The sequence below is a fragment of the Mytilus galloprovincialis genome, chromosome 2 (assembly GCF_965363235.1).
Source record: "Mytilus galloprovincialis chromosome 2, xbMytGall1.hap1.1, whole genome shotgun sequence".
Classification (NCBI taxonomy): Eukaryota; Metazoa; Mollusca; class Bivalvia; order Mytilida; family Mytilidae; genus Mytilus; species Mytilus galloprovincialis.
Window position 1 is genome coordinate 106478315 of NC_134839.1, and position 25791 is coordinate 106504105.

General features: G+C 32.7%; 1 protein-coding gene across 3 annotated transcripts in view; it reads right to left on the bottom strand.

Annotated features, from left to right (window-relative positions):
• Positions 1–1587: 1587 nt before the first annotated feature.
• Positions 1588–25791, bottom strand: part of LOC143065283 (glycoprotein-N-acetylgalactosamine 3-beta-galactosyltransferase 1-like) — a 45584-nt gene continuing 21380 nt past the window's right edge. For all 3 annotated transcript variants that reach the window (XM_076238762.1, XM_076238763.1, XM_076238764.1), the window contains 4 exons: positions 21616–21661; positions 17283–17545; positions 15290–15948; positions 1588–3196 (listed from right to left, as the gene is read on the bottom strand). In XM_076238762.1, coding sequence (XP_076094877.1) covers positions 3056–3196; positions 15290–15948; positions 17283–17545; positions 21616–21617 — 1065 coding nt within the window. In that variant the 5' untranslated portion in view covers positions 21618–21661 and the 3' untranslated portion in view covers positions 1588–3055. The remainder of the gene's footprint in view (positions 3197–15289; positions 15949–17282; positions 17546–21615; positions 21662–25791) is intronic.

Below are 25791 nucleotides of genomic sequence, written 5' to 3' on the forward strand. Positions count from 1 at the left end.
TATTGAAGTTTTTATAGAAGGGAGACGATATTTACATATGCATTTGCGTGTTACTTAATAAGCTTTATAAACTTATCACCATAAGAATAAGGATGTCATTTCCCACAGACATATATAAAGTTATTTAAAAAAAAATCAGATTATAACATATATTCCTGATTTAAATCAATATACAACAAGTATTATCAAATGGTTCGTTTCTATGTATTTTGTTGTTTAGATTTGCTGTTGTTCTGTTGTTTTCCTCATAGCTGATGTGTTCCTCTGTTTGTTTGTAACCTGCTTTGTTTTCTCTTAACCGATTTGCGAAAAAAATTAAAACAGCGGTATAATACTGTGGTCCTTATTATACTACAACAGTTGTCCAGTTACACACACATAATGTTCCTCCACTGGAAAAATAGACTTTAGCGAAATTAACGCTTAGAAAAGGTAAAATGGCAATCAGAATCGAAATATTTGGGTTTTTTTTCAATTCAGTACATACCGTATTTCATTTGATATCCATAATCCCGGAAACGACAAACTACATTGTCCACGTTATATAAAACTTTTAACATTTTGCAGTATTATCACTGTTTACCGATAACAGCTGATTACTTATGTCGTGTTGATACTTTTATACTTGTTTGCTTTCTGACTATTTTTATCTAAGCGTCTCTGTTGAGTCTTATGTAGATGAAACGCGAGTCTTGCGTATCAAATTATAAGCCTGGTACCTTTGATAACTAAGATAAACCGTTTAATATTTATGTCTCTGTCCTGAATTTTCTTGCGTTTATTAGTACTGTAGTCCTGTCATATAATGTTGTCATTTAAGTGTTATATTTAACATTGCTATAAAAGCGCGAGGTTACGCTAGCCACAAAATCAGTTTCAACCCACTATTTTTTTCTTAAAATGTCCTGTACAAAGTCATGAAAATGGCAGTTGTTATCTTATAGTTCGTTTCTTTGTGTGTTACATTATCGTTTGGTTTATTGTCGTCTGGCGTACTAAATTATAATCCTGGTACATTTGATAACTATTTACACCACTGGGTCGATGCCACTGCTGGTGGACGTTTCGTCCCCGAGGGTATCACCAGCCCAGTAGTCAACACTTCGGTGTTGACATGAAAATCAATAATGTGGTTATTTTTATAAATTTCCTGTTTACAAAACTTTGAATTTTTAAAAAAACTAAGGATTTTCTTATCCCAGGCATAGATTACCTTAGCCGTATTTGGCACAACTTTTCGGAATTTTGGATCCTCAATGCTCTTCAACTTTCTACTTGTTTGGTTTTATAAATATTTTTGAAATGAGCGTCACTGATGAGTCTTATGTAGACGAAACGGACGTCTGGCTTACTAAATTATAATCCTGGTACCTTTGATAACTATTTAGTGTTTCTGTAATTTCGTTGTTTTCCTCTTAAAGGTGATGTGTTTCCCTCGGTTTTATTTTGTAACCTGGATTTGTTTTCTCTCAATCGATTAAAGATTTTCGACAGCGGTATACTACTGTTGCCTTTATTTGATACCAATCAACGATTAGTTTCTGAACCGTAAATGGAAATGGCTTAAATTGACAATTAACAAACGAATGACATAAATTGGTATTTGTTTCCAAATTTTAATAGGAGCTACAACATGTTAGAAGGAAGCTATTAAACCAAGAGTTCCAAATGGTGAAGTTGAAGTCATCCCTTCGTAAATTTTACGGACGCCATCACGAGTTGGTTGACCGTTATGGAATAACCGTTTCACAAATGATATCGGATATGTTCCTTACGTCGTAACTACAACCCCCTTCCCTTTCATGAATGTGACCTACCGAATTAGACTATTTACCGGATTTGTAATCACATAAGCAACACGACGGGTTCCACATGTGGAGCAGGATCTGCTTACCCCTCCGGAGCACCTGAGATCAGCCTTGTTTTTGGTGTGGTTCGTGTTGTTTATTCTTTAGTTTTCTATGTTGTGTCATGTTTACTATTGTTTTTCTGTTTGTCTTTTTTCATTTTTAGCCATGGCGTTGTCAGTTTGTTTTAGATTTATGAGTTTGACTGTCCCTTTGGTATCTTTCGTCCCTCTTTTAGAAAATGTGATTTCTTTATGGGAAACTAAGATCACTCCTGTTTCTGCTTGTGCAGTTCAGTTTTTAAGTTTCTATTTTGTGTTTCTTACATTGTTGTTTGCATTTTTTGTCGTTTTCGGTTTTTACCATGGAGTTGTCTGTTTGCAACAGAATTATAAGTTGAATATCCATTTGTTAACCAATCTAGTTTGTGTACATTCCTCACAAAACATGACTCGATGTTTGTTCTCTAGGACTTATTGTGGAATTGTCTGATATTATTTTCACATTAATACTTGATTTTCTTCACATTTAAAAAAAATGTTTGATGTATTCACGGGGTGAATCATGAACGTCTTTTAAATATATATTCTACGATAATTATGTATTATGAAACAGAAGAAAAAGAAAACATGGTTCTTGTTCAGATGTTTCTTGCTAGTTACAGTGAAACTACCTTATTTATGAACTTTCGTCTTTTAAGCATATAAGTAAGTACGTTAATAATGTGCAACCAAATACACATTTAAATATAGATGTCCAATTTACTTCTCTATACGAAACAACACGGAATTATATGTAATTAATTGATATTTGCTTTCGTCGAATTTTCATACCCTTAAAATAAATGCGAATGATAAATAACAGTCAATGTATCGTACAAAAAATGATGTGATCGTTTTCAGCATTTAACAAATGTGGAATAATATAACCACATTCGATTAGGTTAATTGCATTTGTCCGTATATAGTTTAAACAGTTTGATTTATTTAAGATTTGTGGTTAAACCCCAAAATCAAATCCCGAAACTTCGGTCATGGTCGATGAAGTGAACACTAAAAGCGGCCGTAAATTACTTCTGATGGGTAACTACTTCGTTGGTAGACTCAATTTGTACTTGACCAATGTTAAACAATATATTATATACACTATTTCAAAATCTTTTTGATTCAGTCAGGTCCGTAAAATTAACTCAGCTTTATAAATCCATGTCAGTTGTGCACATTCAGATGTTGATGTCCTGATTCTATTCCGTATGGACGTAAATGGTATATGTAAAACTCTAATGCGTACATTTTTTGTGGAGGCACATAATGAAAAGATATGGCATAGTCACTTATACTCTCTGTTCCCTGTAAAAGACCAGATAGATTATTAAAACCTCATATTATACATTTTTAAGTGACCATTTTTGTTAGGCAGTTTTATGTCATTACATTTTCCAAGTCTACTTGCCACAGAGAAGGAATCAGAATACTTACATGTATTTGTCGACCGCTTATTAGTTGCTTAGAGGAATAGACGAGATATCGATTGATACATAGTTTGTTGGTTGCTCCCGTAAATTCCGGAGAGAAATGAATGATATACTTTAAACGACCGTGCTATACCCTCATATGGAGTCAAAGTCGTTAGACACCTACGTGTAGAAGCTGTATACCTGATAGGTTATTGGTTTTCTACTGTTGAGTAATGAAAATGAAACTTATTAATAGATCGTTGGTTGGGTGCTCACTAGTTACTTGATAATGAGTTTGTAGGCTATAATGTTAAACATGTGTCTTAGTTGTTTTGTCTGATACGTTACCATTTGCCTTAACAATTTGGCCAACTAAACTTGGTATTTTTTAGTAAGAATGATAAATATTCAAATGTATCAATAACAGAAGAAATAATGTCGAACTTCGGTTATACTTTTAACTTTCTGGACACACTCATCCGTCCTTTAACAATATCACTGTCTTACTAGCATAACAAATGTCGAAGTAATTACTATTTAGCATATGATTACAATAATATCAGTATTCGATAAAATGGTTCCCTTTCCATTAATCGAAGAAATGGAGAAATAGTTAGTTCTAATTTATATGACTGATGATGTGACTGATGATGCGACTAATTGATGCGACTGTCATACAAGTGAGAGGTATAGCGCTATAAAACCAGGTTCAATCAACCATTTTCTACATTTAAAAATGCCTATACCAAGTCAGGAATAAGGGATTTGTTGTCCATTCGTTTGATGTGTTTTATCATTTGATTTTTAAAGTTTGATTATGGACTTTCCGTTTTGAATTTTCCTTGGAGTTCAGTATTTTTGTGATTTTACTTTTTAGATACATGTTTAGGAAAATGAAAACAGTTATTGAAGTGTGGAATTTTAGAAATAAGGCAACAGAAGTATACATCTGTTCAATAGTCATTATTCGATAAAGCAAATACAAATCCCGGGATCAAATCATAACCGAGGGAAATACATCAACCATCATAGGAAAACAACCGAACACCAGAAATACATCAACCATCATAGGAAAACAACCGAACACCAGAAATACATCAACCATCATAGGAAAACAACCGAACACCAGAAATACATCAACCATCATAGGAAAACAACCGAACACCAGAAATACATCAACCATCTTAGGAAAACAACCGAACACCAGAAATACATCAACCATCATAGGAAAACAACCGAACACCAGAAATACATCAACCATCATAGGAAAACAACCGAACACCAGAAATACATCAACCAGAAATACATCAACCATAATAGGAAAACAACCGAACACCAGAAATACATCAACCATAATAGGAAAACAACCGAACCCCAGAAATACTACAAGAAAAGCACACGCAAACAGACATAGAAACAGACTGTAGGTAACAACTACCACATTCATGACTTGGTACAGGATATTTTTTTAGAATAAATGATGGGTTAAACTTGGTTTTACGGCTAGGAAAACCTCCCGTTAGTAAGGCAATGTTAACATTACTGCTAAAATGACAACACTATCTGACAGGAATACAGTAAACACAAACGCATGAACACTCGGCACACAGGAATACATAAGTAAATAAAATAATAGTACATTACAACATGTAAACCGTAGAATAACAACGAACAACATAACATTACAAACGAAATATAAACTGCGCGTCATATGAATTGATCAACGCCACAAAACTTGGCGTATTTTTCTGACGTTTTTATTATCACAGGAAAATTTCTAAAAATAAGATAGATTTGCTTTATTTATAGTCACAATAATATTAAATTTGGATTTAGTTTGTTATAGTGTTATTTGATGTATTTTATATCCATGAGATGAAAATTAAAATGCAACTGTGCTTGTTATGGTGATATTATTTATGTTTTATAACCTTGTCGGATTTTCATCTAAATCGAAACTGTGTATAAACAATAAAATCCTGTGCTAAATTTGCTTTAAACATATAATCAGAAACCTTTCCTTGATTGGTAAAACTGTGATTCAAAAATAAATTGCAATATCTTATCTAATTAATGTCATTTCAACTTCCATGTACTAACATCACTATGTAAATCCTAATTATTTTTAGTCGAATAATAACATTGTCATATTTTATTTACTTATATTTTGTGACAATGTATGTATGCAAAGCAGTATGAACACCAAAAAAATCGTAAAATTAAAAAAAAAAACATTTGAATACGACAAAGTACAACAAATTAAAACATATTAAGTTCTTACAAGGTTCTTACCTAAATTAAAACGTATACATTACTATTAGGATAAAACGCTCCATGGGGTGCAGCTTGACGCAGCCGCAGAAGTCGGACATTTAACAGTTTGGGCAAGTATAAAAACTTTAGGCATTCAAGAAAGATACAGCACTGAATTTGGATTGTGATTAAAAGTATGACACAGAATAGATTTCCGCCTTAGATTGAGTGTGAACAAGTAATCGGGGAGGGGGATCTGATATTGGACTAATAACTTATATGGTCCAAAATCCAAAATATAAATACACGATCAGATTCGGCATATCTGAGTTCACCAAAAATTTATTTATTCATTAATAGACAATTTATTGTAAGCTGTACTTGGAAGGAAACCTTTTATTAAATTAATCAATTGTATGATGGTGTTTGAATATTGCTACAAGTGTGGGGTACAGATGGTAGTTCATGTTTATTTCTCATCAGGTAGTTATGGCAGTTTAAAACATAGTGTGACTTTGGTTTACGGGAAAGGGGAGATAATCCTTTTTTCGTTGTCAAACTTTTTACCTTGTAAAATTGAAAACTTTGAAACGAAATTGGGTATGAATTGCATATTTTGGTTAATGTGATTTTAATTCTAAGTGTTATGGATGCTATTTAAATAAGAGTTGTGGTTATAATTAAGATTTGTTGTTATAATTGTTGCGAACAGTGATATTTATAGGGGTTTCATCCCGCTTTTTCCACTTTTAATAACATGCATTTTTGATTGAAAATTGATTCAATATTGAGATTTAAAAACAAAAAATATCATATCAAAAACTATAAATATAATCGAAAAAGAAACAAATGATATAAAAATGTTTATATTTAGATTTTAAAAGTGCAAAATTTTATAATGAAAACTATAAGTATAATTAACTAGAGGCTCTCAAGAGCCTGTGTCGCTCACCTTGGTCTATGTGCATATTAACAATGGACACAGATAAATTCATGACAAAATGGTGTTTTGGTGATGGTGATGTGTTTGTAGATCTTTCTTTACGGAACATTCTTGTTGCTACAATTATCTCTATCTATAATGAACTTGGCCCAGTAATTACAGTGGAAAATATTTCCTAAAAATTTACAAAAATTAACAAAAATTTATGAAAATTGTTAACAATTAACTATAAAGGGCAATAACTCCTTAAGGGGTCAATTGACAATTTTGGTCATGTTGACTTATTTGTAGATCTTATTTTGCTGAACATTATTGCTGTTTACAGTTTATCTCTATCTATAATAATATTCAAGATAATAACCAAAATCTGCAAAATTTCCTTAAAATTACTAATTCGGGGGCAGCAACCCAACAACAGGTTGTCCGATTCGTCTGAAAATTTCAGGGCAGATAAATCTTCACCCGATAAACACTTTTACCCCCATGTCAGATTTGCTCTAAATGCTTTGGTTTCAGAGATATAAGCCAAAATCTACATTTCACCTCTATGTTCTATTTTAGCCATGGCGGCCATCTTGGTTGTTTGGCCGGGTCACGCCACACATTTTTTAAACTAGATACCCCAAAGATGATTGTGTCCAAGTTTGGATTAATTTGGCCAAGTAGTTTCAGAGGAGAAGCTTTTTTTAATAGATTACTAAGATTTACGAATCAAAGCACCAAAGGCACTGTAGGCAGTTAAGTAAAAAAAAGCAGAGGCAAACTTGGCAGAAGTTAAGACGAATATTGTTGAAAAATTGGTGAAAATATTATCTCGGCTATTTCTCAAGTATTGAATAATGTTTGTACCCTAAAGTTTTCACTATCCAATCCTGCCACTTTCAAAAGTTATGTCGAATTATTTTTTTAATATTTAATATCTGCGATTATGCACATACTGTACACTGTCCCATATAAGGGAAGAGTTTGTGCCTGTCCATATTCAGGACCCAGTAATTTGGTAATTGTTGCTGTATATCATATCCATTTTTCACAACTGTTTTGTACATAAATCAGGCTGCTGTAGTTTTATTGTTTTACATTTGTAATTTCCTGGTCTTCTAAGGCTTACTATGCAGTATACATGTAGGTTTTGCTAATAGTTACAAGCTGCATGGAGAATTATTCTTATCATATTAACAATTTCAATAATGGGGTCCAGCAGTGGTGTGTGGTTTAATTCAACTAAATTCTATAGTATGAATATGCCATATTAGCAGTTTTAGTTGCATTAGCTGGTGCACCTACATTGTATGCACAATCATCAAATCATAGATGAAACTATCTGAAGTGGTGTAATTTTCGTGCAAGTTATATTACAATAAATGCTGATGTTGTTATAAGGGCCTAGCAATGATACAACATTTTTTGAAGCCTGTATGGTTGCCTAACTATAATTGCTTACTTTCTTCATTTTAATTTTGGTGGATATATGTATATAGAGTTTGTCTCATTATGATGCATTGGCTATCATTCGGCATCTTCTTATCTTTATAATAATTGTACATGTCTTATCTATAATCAGCTTTTAATACAGATACATGTTTTGCCTATTTGTTATTTTGATAATGCAAATAATACAATTAAAATAGAAATGCATTAACATGTAAAATATATTCAAAGACAATGATCCGTGACTGATTGTACACGGCTGAACAATCCCTATGGAAATAAGATGTGCCAACACTTATACAACTGCTTACCAAATACCATTGACTTTTCATAAGTTGTCCCCTTAAAACAAACCTTAACACATAGATTACTGGTATCTTAAACTAACATAATTATAATAATCACAAACTAGTTCAAGTAAACTAGTTAAAAGTTCAAAGTCAATAGATCATGCATATGACCAAGGGGTATTAAGGACCTAATATATTATATGGAACTGAAATGTACTAATGCTTTTTCACTTACATGGCAATCATCATTGACTTACGACGATTGGTTTCCCTCATAGTAAAATAATCAATTTTTTTATGAAATTTAAAAGTAACATCAGTTTCCAAGTAAAAAGAGAATAATTGAGGGGGCAGGGCCAAATATCCTCAATAGAAATTGAAAGTGACAAAGTTTATACAACTGCACACCTGAGAGTACTATATGTGTTATAGTAGTCTCAGTGCACACCAAATATCATTTACCGTTCACTAGAATAACTGACCTAATTAAAAACTAATACATGTAAACTATTAAGTTTCAGAGTCAATTGACCATGACAAAGGGGGTGGGGCTAAATATTCTGGTAATGAGAAATATATGCTAACACAACTGCTGACTGGCCAAATATCATTGACCTCCCATAAACTAGACCTAATCACACAATCACACTACATTTTTGTAATATATTGTTGATGCTGACCATGCTGACAAAACAACATAACTATATATATGCCTCTCTTTTTAACTGTCATCTTTGGCAAGACAAAAATTCCAACAAATTTAATACAAATATTTTGTCCATCTTTTTTTAATATTTCTTTATTCTTTATTTCTTGAATAAATCAATGCTACAGATAATTCGATATCAATTAGAAACGTTTAACATGTTTAATGTCTACTTCAATAGCATCAAAATCACTTCACTGTCCAAATGAGCTTAATTTTTAACTCAATTTATAATATTCATTTGATGTAACTGCTGGCAAGTTTATAAATAATTCCTGTCAGAATGCTGAATCAAAACTTGTTGTACTAGTTGACATGATTAGACCTGGCATAAACAATCTTCAAAATTGATCATATATGTAGATGTACATGTAGCCTTGCAGTGTTCTCCCCACGGATAAGAATTATACATCGCGGCAAGACCGATAGAACCACGGTCAAAAATTATACATCGCGGGCCCGCGGTCCTTTAAGGGCCTGGGGAGAACACTGAGTAGGTATATGTAAATATTTTCATAACATCATACATGTAGTAGTCTAGAGTTTCATTGTTGTTGTGGAACTATAGGGGTGAATAGACAATCCAGTTGCTACAGAGAATCATGTATTGTACATATACATGTACATGTATGCCTTGCCTCTTCTTGTATTAGCCATCGCCAAAGATTGGAATCAAGCTGAAATAAAAACAAATACAAATAGGTATAATATTCATTATTGCTTTAAAATTTTTACATATATGCAATATAGCATAAAGGCTTCATGTCACGTCCACTTGTATTTTTGTCCATCTGATGAGTTAACCTTTTTCAACTGACTTTTATAATTTATTCTCATGTTGTACTGTTATACCACTGTCCTAGGTTAGGGGAGGGTTAGGATCCTGCTAACATGTCTAACCCTGCCACATTATTTACATATGTGCCTGTCCCAAGTCAGGAGCCTGTAATTCAGTGGTAATCGTTTGTTTATGTGTTACATATGATATTTGTTTTTCGTTCATTTTTTGATATAAATAAGGCCGTTAGTTTTCTCGTTTGGATTGTTTTACATGGTCTTATTTGGGCCTTTTATAGCTTACTATGGGATATGGGCTTTGCTCATTATTGAAGGCCGTACAGTGACCTGTAGTTGTTGATGTCTGTGTCATTTTGGTCTCTTGTGGACAGTTGTCTCATTGGCAATCATATCACATCTTCTTTCTTATATATATATATTCATGTCTAAAATCTTTATGTATTAGTTTTGTCCATGTTCATTGAGGCCCTTATAATTACATTTGTAATGCTTAAATTCTCTAGGGTCCCAAGTCAGGATCGTCTGGCCTTTGTTAGTCTTGTATGATTTTCTATCAATATAGATTCTTGTTTATAATTCTAATTACTTAGTTTAGTATGACTTGAAGTCCTTTATCACTGAAATAGTAACTTTTGTTTAGAGGTCAATTGAAGCAAGCCTTCATGTATGAGAGTTTTTCGCTGCACTGAAGACCATTTGATGGCCTTCAGCTGTTCTCAGCTCTTTGGTCGGGTTGTTGTCTGTTTAGCACATTCCCCATTTTCATTCCAATTTTATTTGAAATTGTTAGTGAAATATCTTGATCACGGATTCGTTGTCACCCATTGCCAATGTTATAATAAAATAATATATCTGTTGTATAAATAATTGATGTAGGAATTAAGAAAAAAAAATGTTTGTAACTTGTTAAAAACGTAACTTCGTAACGCAAAACGTTACCTTCTATGGGCTTCTTTTCGTACTATGCGAGTTTTATTTAACAGTAATTTCATAGAAAAGTGGTTTACCAGTATCAAATTGCTGAAGGAAACGTAAAGTTATGATTCTTGAAAACTTCACGAATGTTTAAGTATGAAAAAATCACAAAAAGAAACATCGAAAAATGATGTATTTTCATTTCCAGAAAATGAAAAATGCTTGTAAATCCAAATCAATTACGGCTTGGGACGCGTCACAAATTTCGTACTTAATATTTTACAATTATATGCGACTTTTGAAGTGAAATAATGCTGTCCTTTAGCAAATTATTGATAATGTAGTAATCTTTATATTGTTTGAAGCGCCTTTGGCTATATCAAAGCACATGTAGCAGTCTGGAACACCAAAGGCTTAACTAAAACACGATAAAGGAAACCATCTTGAAATGACCTTGACATCGACAAAATCTATAAATACGTATTCAAATGAGGTCCCGATTGAAATTGCAAAGGCCCTGATCGAGTATAACGTTTGAGGGTTTCCACGATACATAGCAAGTACGGAGGGACACGATGACAAATAATAATATCACCTTGCATTAAATAATTAAATAAAATACATATTTTCATACAATGTAGAAATAAAATAATCAAGTATTCTTACAAATTCAAGACTTATACAGAGAGGAAGTAAGACAATGCTTAAAAATATTTACCTTTATTAGGATGGAATCCACCAAATCAACGGCGTCACTGATTAAAAATAGCCGCAAAATAATATCCATGCGCCATTTGGCACATTTTAATGCCTTCATTACAAACATTTTCGGCGATGAAATTATTCTTACAATAGTTCACTTACATCTTCATCAAAAGCACAGACGATAAAAAGCTATGCTTAACTTTTTAATTAGCACTTTTTCAAATGGGAACATCAATTGTTTTGGGAAAATCGACGATCATTTAAGGTATTCTTCCTTATATTTATTGTTTTTCATAACAAAAAGTGTGGAAAAAATGTTTAATTAGTTACAAAGAATCTACCAGACCTGCCAGATCAGAGCAATGGCACTTTTTCAAAAATTCCCAGGGGGGAACCCAAATCCAGGGTGCTCGCATAAGGCAGCTTAACTGCCTAAAAATGGTTAAAAATTTACTATAAAGGGCAATAACTCTTAAAGGGGTCAACTGACCATTTCGGTCATGTTGACTTATTTGTAAATCTTACTTTGCTGAACATTATTGCTGTTTCCAGTTTATCTCTATCTATAATAATATTCAAGATAATAACCAAAAACAGCAAAATGTCCTTAAAATTACCAATTCAGGGGCAGCAACCTAACAACGGGTGGTCCGATTCATCTGAAAATTACAGGGCAGATAGATTTTGACCTGATAAACAATTTTACCCCCATGTCAGATTTGCTCTAAATGCTTTGGTTTTTGAGTTAAAAGCCAAAAACTGCATTTTACCCCGATGTTCTATTTTTAGCCATGGCGGCCATCTTGGTTGGTTGGCGGGGTCACGCCACACATTTCTTAAACTAGATACCCCAATGATGATTGTGGCTAAGTTTGGTTTAATTTGGCCCAGTAGTTTCAGAGGAGAAGATTTTTGTAAAAGTTAACGACGACGGACGACGGATGACGACGACGGACGACGGACGCCGGACGACGGACGACGGACACCGGACGACGGACGCCAGACGCAAAGTGATGGGAAAAGCTCACTTGGCCCTTGGGCCAGGTGAGCTAAAAAGGAATTAAATGTCATAACAACTATGATAACTGCATATATTGTATACCTCATTGTAAAGAGGACATTAAAACTATCTGTAAAACATTTCTGTAAAATTCGTAGCAAAAAGATTGGGAAGCAAACAAAGAACAAGCATTATTTAAAGTAGTAATTGATTTAATTTCAAATTACTTTTCCCAAATTATCAAGGGAGAAAAAAGATTACTTTTTAAACTTAGAATAGAATATATTTAACATAAAAACCATCCAAAAGAATGAGAGTACTCATTTCAAATCTCGGCACAAACTGCTGTCAGACAGTTAGAAAATGTAGAACAGTATATGTTTAATTTTAAATTGTTTAATTTAGAAAGGGTAATTTTATTTAGTTCGTTTATGTGTATGTTGACGTTTATTTTTTATGCACTTCAGTATTTCTGTTGTTCCATCGTTTTCCTAGCTCTGATAGCTGAAATGTTTCTCTCGGTTTTAGTTTGTGACCCGGACTTGTTTTCTCTCAATCGATATATGACTTTTAAACAGCGGTATACTACTGTTGCCTTTATTAATTTGAAAAACTAAGAAAATTAAATGTTAATGATTTTAATTTACTTAAAGGATATAATCTTATTCCTATTTATAAATGTATATTTACTTCTTAAATGCTAATTTATGTCAACAATTCTGTATAATACTAAGTGCTGTGCAGTTTTGTTTTACTTTTTATTATTTTTATCTAAAGTCATATGAAACATAAAATTAAAAAAAATATGCATGTTTTTTTTTAAAAGTAAATGGATAGTTTTTATAATAAAACTTACGTACATAAACTTTTTTCTTAAAAAATTCTATAATACGTCCGAATTTACTTTTAATTGTTTGCTACCAGTAAACAATTCGCCGATATGTTTTCCGTATGCAGTGAACTCACCGTGACCCGTATGATGGAAGAATTCATTTTGCTGTCCTTGAACAAAACCATTAACAATTTAACATATAAATTTAGCAAAAATAAATTACTATTGTATTTTGTTTAATTCTATATACATATATATAGAGAGAGATTTAAAAAATAGGGGACTACTTATATTAGGAAGAATTCATTCATAATATGTGTTTATAGATACTATTATGTGTTAAAGATTTTTATCATTTAATGTCCTCCTCCATTAATATTTCATATAGGCTGCCTTTACACCATTTCAACCTTACCAAATCAAACCGCACAAGAACTTTTTGCCGAAGATATAGACGTAATACTCACCACTGTACATTAAACAGACCACATTAAACAAATTCAACGAACTATTATAACTTTATCTTCAAAGTTTCCATTTGCCTAAGGTTAATCATTCACCTTTAACGTACAACTACAGAACAATTTGTAATTCCACTGAATTTTCGAAACAACTGCTAAACTATATTACACTTCTTCAGTTATGAGTCTTCTTCATAATAAGTCTCATTACATATAGACATGTAGATAAGCTGTGCCAACCAGTGGTCGCCCCTGACATGGTAGTCGTGATATACAGGGTATGAAATTATGTTTAGTTTATATTAAGTTTTAACCAGTTTATCAGTACGTAGCTTGTTAAACAGTGTCTCTTATTTTATAATATCAATAAATTACTAGTAATAGTTTTATCTATCTATTTGTATTTATCATTTTTGTCTTTAAACAATTTGGATTTTTGTTTAGGGGGGTATATCATGAAACAGTTTTTGCATTTTGTGAGTCAGACATGGGCATGTTTTCTGCCTGACTGATCACCAGTCAGAGCACATGTCAATGCCTGGGTCCAGGGTGCAGTTAACCAACACTATCACTGTTAGTATCTTCCGTGGGATAGTGCGTATACACTTTCCCCACGGGACCACTGGTTGGGGCAACTGACCAAACGTTAGTTACATTCATATTTAACCAATACAATAGTTGCATTTGATAATGATAAAAATGAACACAAATAAGCGAAACAATATGCCATTTATCATAAAACTCACAGCCAATTTCGGATAACACTGCATTAAAATGGAGTTTTTAATTAGGTGGGTTTTTTTTCTGTACTTTTGTACTATTCGAACATTTACTGATTTCAGCAAGTCAACTGGGTGGCTACTTAAATACAAAATGTCAACATGGCGGCTACTTAGTTACAAAATGTCAACAGTCAACTGGGCGGCTACTTAGTTACAAAATGTCAACAGTCGAATTGACGGTAGCTTACAAGAAAAATTGTAAATTAGAAATGGCAAATGTTTGGTTTTTCTAGCAGTTATTTAAGAAATAGTTTATGCAAGCAACAGATTTTTAAGAATTTTTTAGGTCGTTTGTAAAATTTCCAACAAATCTATGTTCCCTGGAAAAAGTAAAATGTACGGAAACTTCGCCATGGGATGTCCACAAAAAGTCATCTCTTAAAAATGTCTAAATAAAATAAGTAACCCGTAATCATTTCTAAAAAATGAATAGTAAGCATGGATAAATGTCAAACTGATCTAAAATAAAACAAAAGATATGATATTAAATTTCTAACGATGTGAATTTTAACATGGATGCTATTTGGGTACTCCTCATTACAGAATCATGGATCGTTCTGAGGTCTGTTCAAATTCATTTTTTTCTACGAGTCAAAAAGGATTGAAAAAGAGCCACATAATTAATAATGATACATCTACAAAATAATCACAAAATGGAAACTTTTATCTAGATCATAGATAAACGTAGGTGAAAAAAATCGTCAAAATGGGTGAAATTAGGCTACCCTCACGTTATATGTAACTGTGAATTATTCAACATTGCATAAAATCTGCTTTTTGCTTCCTTCGTCAATATAGTACAAGATCAACGAAAAAAAGCGAACAACACAATTCGAATAAGTTAGGAATTGTATGTGTATGATAACTTACCTTTTTAGCGCCATTGGCGTCATATTGGTAATACCAATCAGGATATCCACCGAATAAATGAGTTTCTGGATCAAAGCAATGGAATCGGCTTCTTCCTAATGCATCCGTTGAATTGACAGTTTTTACACCAAGATTCTCCATACATTTCCCAAGTTCTGCGTCCTCTGCTCCACCGTCTTGACGACATACGCGTGGGTTGTTGCCCTTAGTTACTAATCTTGTTAAAGCTTCTTTACTCAATACATAACCGGCACCGCCGCTATAATAACCTTGTTTTACAATTGTTTTAAAATGATGCCCAAAATAAACTGGTTCACTAGGTTTGTAATCATTCAAAAAATATCTAAGATTTTCTAGTATGACATATGTATCATCGTCTGCTTTCATAAACCAGTCAGCCTGGTCTTTATAATGTTCATATACGTATCGAAAAGCTTGCATAGTTTTACCAGTTAGATGTTCCCGTCCCTCTGATATATTTAAACCAATAGTAGGGAAACTAGTATTTGTTACAGAACTTATGAAAATAAGAATGTTGCATCTTTTAGCCCATGTTTTTTTTACATGAATGGCTTTTTTATCTAAATTTTGTGGGCCAGTCATAACCCAGCACAATACTCGAATATTCTTTTCAAGATCCTTTGCTACCGAGTTATTATCTGAAAAACAATAAATGATGTCAGAAAATGATATATAATTACAGAATAGCATGCAACTGTCAGAGTACAATTGGTATTTACTTCCCTTAGATTATTTTAGTAAAAACAAAATGCGACCTGTTGGAAAGCGGTCCTCTTTTGAGTGATTCGTGAGAAAAATTATGAGGTAATCTGACTATAGATGTCTTTGTTATTGTCGGTGGGATGCTGTCTTATTGAAATATTCCCAACATCTTTAATTATTATTGAATGCACAAAATCGTAAGTTTTATATTGATTAAACTTCGGACGAAAATTCAGTGAACACTAACGATAGCTTTCTTCTTCTTTTTCGGGACAATCTGATGAGTCAAGCCACTTCCAAGTGATTTTGAGTTTATTCTTTAGTTGTGTGTTTACAGGTTATGGAAGGTTGAACTCTAATAAACTTAGCTAACCCGTACGTCCCCTTACCAAGACGTGATCCTGTAATTCAGTGGTTGTCCCTTGTGGCTGTTTCACATTTTGTCATATCGATGACTTTAAACAGACATACAAAACGTTATTTGAATATGGCATAGTACAAAACATAAGTTCTGATGAGTGCCTTTAAGAATACAAATATACATAACAATTAAAACAAAGCATCATGCACATATATATCATACATACAACTGAATATAGCCACACGTCAATCAAAATAAGCAGATTTCTATAGGAATAGCCGGGGCGGATACAGACTTTATTAAAAGGGGGTTCTTAACCCAGGATAAAGGGGGGGTTACAACAATATGTTCCAATACAAATGTATTGATCGTCCCAAAGAAAGGAGGTTCCAACCACAAAATCCCCCTTCTGGATCACCACTGAGGAAACTTTTATAAATATAGTATTAAACAGTCTGACCATTTACAATTACATCCGACGTGGAAAGCACCTCACTATATTTAGCTGTCTGCGACAACCGACTGTAGAGGTAAAATTCGAAAAGTTTTGAAAACGTTCTAGAAGAAAAACTATTAATAGTAGCTAATTACTTTAGTTATTAGTAATGAATATATTCAGTAAACAATTTAAAATATGTATTACAATTTATAATTTGATTCTTTAAATTTTGCATTATAATGACGAAGGAAATAAGAGGAACTTGAATATAATAATTGTTTTTAGTAAAATGCGTTTAATACAACGAACGACAGTCTTTCAAAATAACGTCTTCCTCTCATCCAAAGGTCTCTAAATAACACATCGTGTTGCAAAGAATGATGGTATTCAAATCTATACAGTAAGAGAGGTAAACACAGAAGGCAACCTAAACCTTGTCTTTTAGATCAGCAGAAATAGTATATACTAACCGTGATGAAAATGGCTATCATCAACTAGTACTGGCTTTATAGGTCTTAAGTTTTTATCCATTATATCGTGCATATCCTTTTGGTTTGTCGTCACCTGCATTAACGATCGAGTATCTAGAAACGATCTAAATGTGTTTGATGTATGGTCTATTGTCTTCCTGAATGATGTTAAAGACGTGAAACAGGCCAACAAGAATGATATTCCTAATCCAAAGGCAAGGCCAAAAACAAAGGTGAGTCTGGATGACTGTGTACCTCCAAACACTGAAAATACAATAATAAGTATAGCTTTGACGAATTAAAGACTGGGTGGCTGTTGCTTAACATCAATTAGAAATCAATGTTTTGGTGGCCTATTCACCGGAATGGACATCCAATTCAATTCTACAAGATGTCGGTTACAAGAATAATAATGATAAAAGTCTTACAATCCTAACCAAATAACACATTTAAATCAATATATCCGAATAGTGGAACATTTATACAATAAATACTCCTATAGTATAGAAAATGTTATCATACATGTTCCTAAAATGTAAACACGCTTGAAGATGTGTTAACCATGTTTGCTTAACTCTGAAATTCTAAAAGTTTTTCCAATCATGTATGCTCAGAGATTTGTGTCACTCAATATGCTCAAAGTTTGAAAATCATCTGTGCTTAGATATTTGTCAATCATGTATGCTTAAACTAGTTAATCATGTATGCTTAAAAATGTGTCAATCATGTATGCTTAAAGCTTTGTTAGTCATGTATGCTCTAACTTGTCAATCTTGTATGCTCAAAGATTTATCGATAATGTATGCTCAAAGATTTGCCAATCATGTATGCTCAAAACTTGGTCAATCATGAATGCTAAGGGGTTTGTCAATCATGTATATTTACAGCTTTATCTATAGTGCATGCTAAATTATTTGTCAATCATCTATGCTTAGATATTTGCTAATCATGTTTCCTCAAAGATTTTCCAATCATATATGCTTTGTCCATCATGTTTGCTCAGATATTTGTCAAGCATGTATGCTCAATAGTTATCAAATGCACAAGCTTTGTTAATCCTGTTTTCTAAAGATTTGTCAGTCCTGCATGCTCAAAGCTTTGTTAATCCTGTATTCTAAAGATTTGTCAGTCCTGCATGCTCAAGGCTTTGTCAATCCTGTATTCTAAAGATTTGTCAGTCCTACATGCTCAAAGCTTTGTCAATCCTGTATTCTAAAGATTTGTCAGTCCTGTATACTCAAAGCTTTGTTAATCCTGTATTCTAAAGATTTGTCAGTCCTACATGCTCAAGGCTTTGTCAATCCTGTATTCTAAAGATTTGTCAGTCCTACATGCTCAAAGCTTTGTCAATCTTGTATTCTAAAGATTTGTCAGTCCTGCATACTCAAAGCTTTGTTAATCCTGTATTCTAAAGATTTGTCAGTCCTGCATGCTCAAGGCTTTGTCAATCCTGTATTCTAAAGATTTGTCAGTCCTACATGCTCAAAGATTTGTCAATCCTGTATTCTAAAGATTTGTCAGTCCTGCATACTCAAAGCTTTGTTAATCCTGTATTCTAAAGATTTGTCAGTCCTGCATGCTCAAGGCTTTGTCAATCCTGTATTCTAAAGATTTGTCAGTCCTACATGCTCAAAGATTTGTCAATCCTGTATTCTAAAGATTTGTCAGTCCTGCATACTCAAAGCTTTGTTAATCCTGTATTCTAAAGATTTGTCAGTCCTGCATGCTCAAGGCTTTGTCAATCCTGTATTCTAAAGATTTGTCAGTCCTGCATGCTCAAAGCTTTGTCAATCCTGTATTCTAAAGATTTGTCAGTCCTGCATGCTCAAAGCTTTGTCAATCCTGTATTCTAAAGATTTGTCAGTCCTGCATGCTCAAAGCTTTGTCAATCCTGTATTCTAAAGATTTGTCATTCCTGCATGCTCGAAGCTTTGTCAATCCTGTATTCTAAAGATTTGTCAATCCTGCATGCTCAAAGCTTTGTCAATCCTGTATTCTAAAGATTTGTCAGTCCTGCATGCTCAAAGCTTTGTCAATCCTGTATTCTAAAGATTTGTCAGTCCTGCATGCTCAAAGCTTTGTCAATCCTGTATTCTAAAGATTCGTCAGTCCTGCATGCTCAAAGCTTTGTCAATCCTGTATTCTAAAGATTTTTCAGTCCTGAATGCTCAAAGCTTTGTCAATCCTGTATTCTAAAGATTTGTCAGTCCTGCATGCTCAAAGCTTTGTCAATCCTGTATTCTAAAGATTTGTCAGTCCTGCATGCTCAAAGCTTTGTCAGTCATTTACATTTACACAATACTTCTTAACCTCGAGATGTTGAAGAATACAAGAAGGTACATGCTAGGGAATGTTTTGGAAAATCAGAACATATTTACAATTAATTTCAAAAAACATTTTTCTAATTTTCATTTTATGATGTGACCGCAAAAATTTGTCAAGTATTATAATAAATGCTTAAGGTTTATGTACCCTTCTGTAGCCATTTTTGTACGAACTTTTCCAATTTCAATTGTATCAAATCTACAGATATTATGAATAATTTTGTACATATTCCAAGGGGAAACTTGATGCAAAGCATTATTTTTTACTGTTCCTTTGCATTTAATAGAAAAAGAGGACTTTGTGGCAAATAAATCAAGATTTTTATAGAAAATCCACAGCCTTTATCCTTGTACTCTCATATTTGGCAATTTGATGACTGATAGATATAGGATTATTGCATGCAGTGCTAGCATTGATTTCCTTAAAACAAGTTTATAAATGTAGTTATTGGTTAAGACAAGTATAAATATGGCCAAAATCAAGTACACCTTTTAGGGTGCGCTCGACTTTAGAGACTCAGCACGAGGTGTTTTGGAATTTACAGGTTACTTAGAACTTTTTGTAAAAAATAAACACTAGCACATCATAGAAAATCATGTGAGTAATTTATGTTTCAAATTTTATAACAAAACTCTCTGTATTAAAGGCTGTGGATTTTCTATAAAAATCTTGATTTATTTGCCACAAAGTCCTCTTTTTCTATCAAATGCAATGAAACAGTAAAAAATAATGCTTTGCATCAAGTTTCCCCTTGGAACATGTACTGAATGGCCTATCTCTATTGTTTATTATATCTGTAGTTTTGATACAATTGAGGTTTGAAAAATTCGTACTAAAATGGCTACAGAAGGGTACATAAACCTTAAAAATTTGTCAATCTTGTATGATCAACGCTTTGTTAAAGTCATGAGAAACCTCAAATTAGAAAAAATGTGCATATGTTTTTTATAACTAAATGGATAGTTTTCATTATACAACTTATGTACATATACTTTTTTCTGAGGAAAATTCTTTAATTTGTTCACATTTAGAAGAAGTTTACTTATTTTTGATTGCTTCCTTCCAGGAAGCAATTCGCCGACATATTTTCCGTATGCATAGTGACCTGAGCGTAACCCTCCTCGTAAAAATCCGGTGGTCGCAATACGCATGGATCTGTCATTAAAATAACTGTTATCTGATTGTTCAGGTTAAACACGTGCCCAATAACCATGCTTTTTGTTATTTGTTTACTATAAGGAGACAACCGGTAAAGTTCGGCTTCAAAACACGGCATTTTATGAGCAGCCATATTTTTTAAAACATAACAGACAGAGAGAAAATAAACTGACGATTAAACAATATATATGCGTAAAAAATGAGAAATTCGTGCACAGAGGACTAAGTGTATGATATATACATGCATTGGTTCAAGAATTGGATAAACATTATTTTTCAACACTCACTCGTTTCATATGACTTTAAATATGTATACGCAAAGATTTTTAATTACGTATGCTCAAAGATTTGTCATTCATATTTTTTTCAAAACTTAACCGAAAACATCTATGCAAATATTGCTGTATACTGGGTTATTTTATGCGATGGTCATAATCTTATAGTACTACTGCGAAAAAAAATCGTCCGCTTTAAGCAAAATAAGACTGTGTAGAATTTTGTTTTCCCTTATAAAACGTAATTATTTTATAGAAAAATCAACAATAATTGGAGGTTCTCCCCTAAAGAGTGTAATCGCAAACACTGCATGGACCATGTCTAAATGCACGAGGCAAAACAATCATTATAGCAATTTGAGGTCTCAATTATAATGCAACTGCCTACGAAATATCGTTTACATTTCACTATCGGCTCAATAACGAAAACAAGCAATTTATTGTCGCTTCCGTCGTAGTAAAGTCTCGTAAACAGATTCTAGTTCAAGGTAAAAAAAAAATCATATCGGAAAAGTATCTAGTAAAATATAATGTAAACGTATTTGATTTTCTAAATATTTAGTTAAAAATACATAATTGTTTGATTTACCAGGTCGAATGGTTGTTACGGTGTCAAGTCATCTGAAAAATAGGAAATGCTCGTTAACATGGTCAGTTCTATGTTCATCTCATTTATCTTAATAATGATTAACAATAATTGTGTAATTTTAATAAAATAATGACATTTTATTGTTGAAAAATCAATACGAACACATTCTGTTGTCTTAGTTATATGTTTTTTTTGTAAACGTTTAATTAATTTCAATTTGTAAAATGCTTCAAACATTGCCAGAACATAATTTTTTTCAATAAATCAATCGGTAGATTATCTTAAGTGGCTGGACCAAAAGAACGAATTTTAATGTTTGATTTATTGAAATGGTTCATGTATATTTGGACGAGAACTTTTATATTGAAAATGGTATACATTCATGGCAGAATGAATTGGAACTCGAATATATGAATGAACTTAATATATAACCTGGATTCTTTTTCTTACAGAGAGATTTATGTAAAACTGTTTTTTCGATCGTTTATTCTCTTGTGCAACTTATTTTCTCAATGGTTAATTTAATCAAACGACTTTATTTCATATTTCAAAAAGAAAAAAAATAGTCCATTAGCATCTCAGTAAGGAGGAAGGAGTCCACAACAGACAATCAATACACCAACAAAACATCGCTACATTGTACAGGATAGAAAGAAAAATATAAATGGAAAAAAGAGCGGTATGTTTATAAAAATCAAAGTGCTGGATAGCACCTCTGGAAAGTTTGCCACTGTATATGTGTATTATTTCAAATAGGTTATAGACGTGTATTATTTCAAATATGTATTTAATCACAGTTTTGATTTTTCAAACTAAACCATTGTGTTGCCAGCAATTTCCAAAAATCACTTTTTATGCCCAATTTATGGGCATTATGTTTTCTGGTCTGTTCGTCCGTTCGTCCGTCCTTCTGTCCGTTCGTCTGTCCAATTCAGGTTAAAGTTTTTGGTCAAGGTAGTTTTTGATGAAGTTGAAGTCAAATCAATTTGAAACTTAGTACACACTAGAACACCACCGTGATATCGCGGGTCTGTGACTGAATTAAAGTATATAACTATGCGTATGCCTTATTTTAGTATTGGGATTGTCATCTGATAAAGTCATGTCGATTATAAGATGCACAGTGTTCTCTGCTTTCAAAATCTTTCTGTTTGAACCCGTCGACCTGGAACTTATCAATTATTGGTAATATTAATTATTTGGAAAACAAAAGGTCGTGGAATGGAATATGTTTAATCAACAGCATTGTCCTATGTTTATTAATTTAGTTATAAATAAAGATTTCTTTGGTTCACTGTTTTATATCATGCCCGTTAACAAATTGAAAACTGTACCTATACGCCTTATTTTAGTCCAATTTTTTTGTATTCGTATTGTCATCTTAGAAAGTCTTACTGCTTAAAATACTACAATAGGGAACAATTTGACAATGATTGAATTTAGTAAGTGTCAACCCTGTGATTATGACCCGTGTATATGGCAAAATCCGAAATAAACCGTTTGGTGGTGCGCCTGTCAGATGAGAAACGTACAGATATGGTAATAGGTAACAGGTGAATATTAATTATGTGGAAGAGTGGTGTAATTTTTAATCAACACCATTGTCCTATATTGGATATATATAAAATTGAAATCTTTGATTTGTCGTTGTTACCCCATGACGGCTGATAAATTGGACCTCGTTTAATATTTTAGTATTATAGTTGTTCCCTATGATAAAATCTTTCTAATTTTAATGCCAAATTAGAGTTTTACTCCATTTTCACGGTCCACTGAACATAGAAAATGATAGTGCAGATGGGGCATGCGTGTACTGTGGACACATTCTTGTTTTATTTATCTATACTTCTAAATCTAAAGGCCGTTTTTATGTTCACCTGATAAATGTATAACCGAAGAAAGCTACAAGTCAAACTAATATATAAAGGTATATATACTTGATAGGGTATGCTGAAAATTTCACCCCTTTACATCTAGAATGGTAAAACTGACGCCAACAAAATTCAAACTTGACTTGTGTTTTGTGGTTGCGTATAAGTTTCATAAAATTTGGTTCAGGCAAACTAAAGTAAGAGAACAGAAATCAATTTTGGGATGTATGGACGAACGTACAAGTAAGGAACGTACATACTTACAGGAAAAAACAAGGATAAAACTCAATATGGTGGGGGCATAACAATAGTAGTATGACCTCAGGAATAAAAAGTTTATATACACTAGATTCATACAATGTTGATCTGAGGTGCTTATAACCCTGTAACACATTTTAGTTGCTGCTGCGTAATTACCATTGAGGCAATGACATTTGAGATTTTTGTTTAAGCCATTTATTTGATATACAAGTAATCCTTGCCTCTGTGGCGACACATTGTCAATTATAGGTCAATCTTAAAAAATCAAACTGCCCCAGAAATAAAGTGTGAGGATAAAAAGTCACAGTCTGGATCCGCCACTGCATTGTTTAGAACTAAGAAAGTCATTTTGCTAGTACATGGACAGATGTTATAAAATCATTTTAATAATTTCTACAGCACTTGTCTTTAGCTTGATCTCGGTCTTGATACACTGAACTATAATTTTCTAAGAAGTAGATTATGACTCAGTTGCTTTTAAATTATACGGATGCTATGATACCAATGGTCATTAAGACAATGTTTTCCTGTTGTAAGTTTGGTCCACTTGAGCATACTGAACGAGTGAAGGTCCTTATATCCACATTGGAATGTGAAACAGCTAGTACTTAAATAACGGAATTAAAAGTTTTCCAATGATTTTTGGCATCAAAACCTTTCAGATCGATGTCAGTTTGACAAAAACAATGCACTTTTCTATTTATTTCTATAAGCCGGTATTTACCTTTACTCGTCCTTGGCGTGAGACATAAGCCTTATAATTATCGATTATTTTATATTCTATCACCTGTGTATTGTTAATATAAATCAAACCATTATCACTTGTCAATTATCCGATAATTTTGTCAAATATCAACTTGTTCTCGCATACCGGACTCTCGGGATTTCGATACACTCGGGCTTTTACTTATTCGATAATAAACAGTTGTAAATATCGTACATAGTAAAAAATAGTGCGGGAAAATGTTCATTCATGAAATATTCATGAATGAAACGCTGTCTCGCGTAGATTTCTTTTGATTTTCTCTTAAGCCAATGGCCGATCCGCAAAGTAGTGTTTGTGATACTTATTTTCAAAATGAAGTTAAATTCATCTGAATTATCGTTGAACATTCATTCCTCAAGCTGTAATCTATTCAAAAGAGTAGCAACTCAAATTATCCAAGAATCAGAAGTCGAACACTAGTACTACATTATCTTGGAGCAGAACATTACGATAGCCTGTCTCACCGGAAGTTGAGGCCGACGCCTAAGGAAAGTAGCAATAGCTTAAAGCTATTGCAAACTTTCCAAAAAATTAATTGGGAAGTTTGACTGTGAAACCCTTTATTCCATTTTGAGAGAAAAAAACATCACAGGCCGCGTGACTTGTCTCTGGAATTTTTTTTCTTCTGTATACTTCAATATAACTAGGAATGTAGTGTAACGTGTTAACTGAGATATAGGACCCAATAATGTTAACAGATTCTCTTGGGCAGATAAGAAGTTAAAGGAGATGTCAACTTCCCACAAAAATCTTAAATATACACAAATATACTGCCAATCTGATTAGTATAACATAATTAATACATGCAGCAAATAAAACTACTGATTAACGAAAGGGCAATATGTGGTCCAAATGATATACATCTTTATCATATATTTAGTAAAAAAATAGTGCACATCTTTCTTATCATGCTAATGACGAAAAACACGCATATAGATGAAAAAGATTAAGTATATTTAATATATTAATAATTATGATGTAAATTTCATAAATTCAAGGATAATAACTATAAAACAATCTTAAACACGATTCGTGATTTCCAGCTTTAGAGATTAAAACAGATTTATAATTCTAATTCTTAAATTAATTCTGAAACACAGACATGGCTCTAAGCCTTGGCAGTTCAGCGAACATTATAACATGAAATACACGATGATATTGATCGAAAACGAAGGTGAGAGATTCAAATTGTAAAATCAGCCGCTGATTCAATTATATTACTTTTGAATGGAAAAGTATGATAGAAATAACTTTAATTCATTGT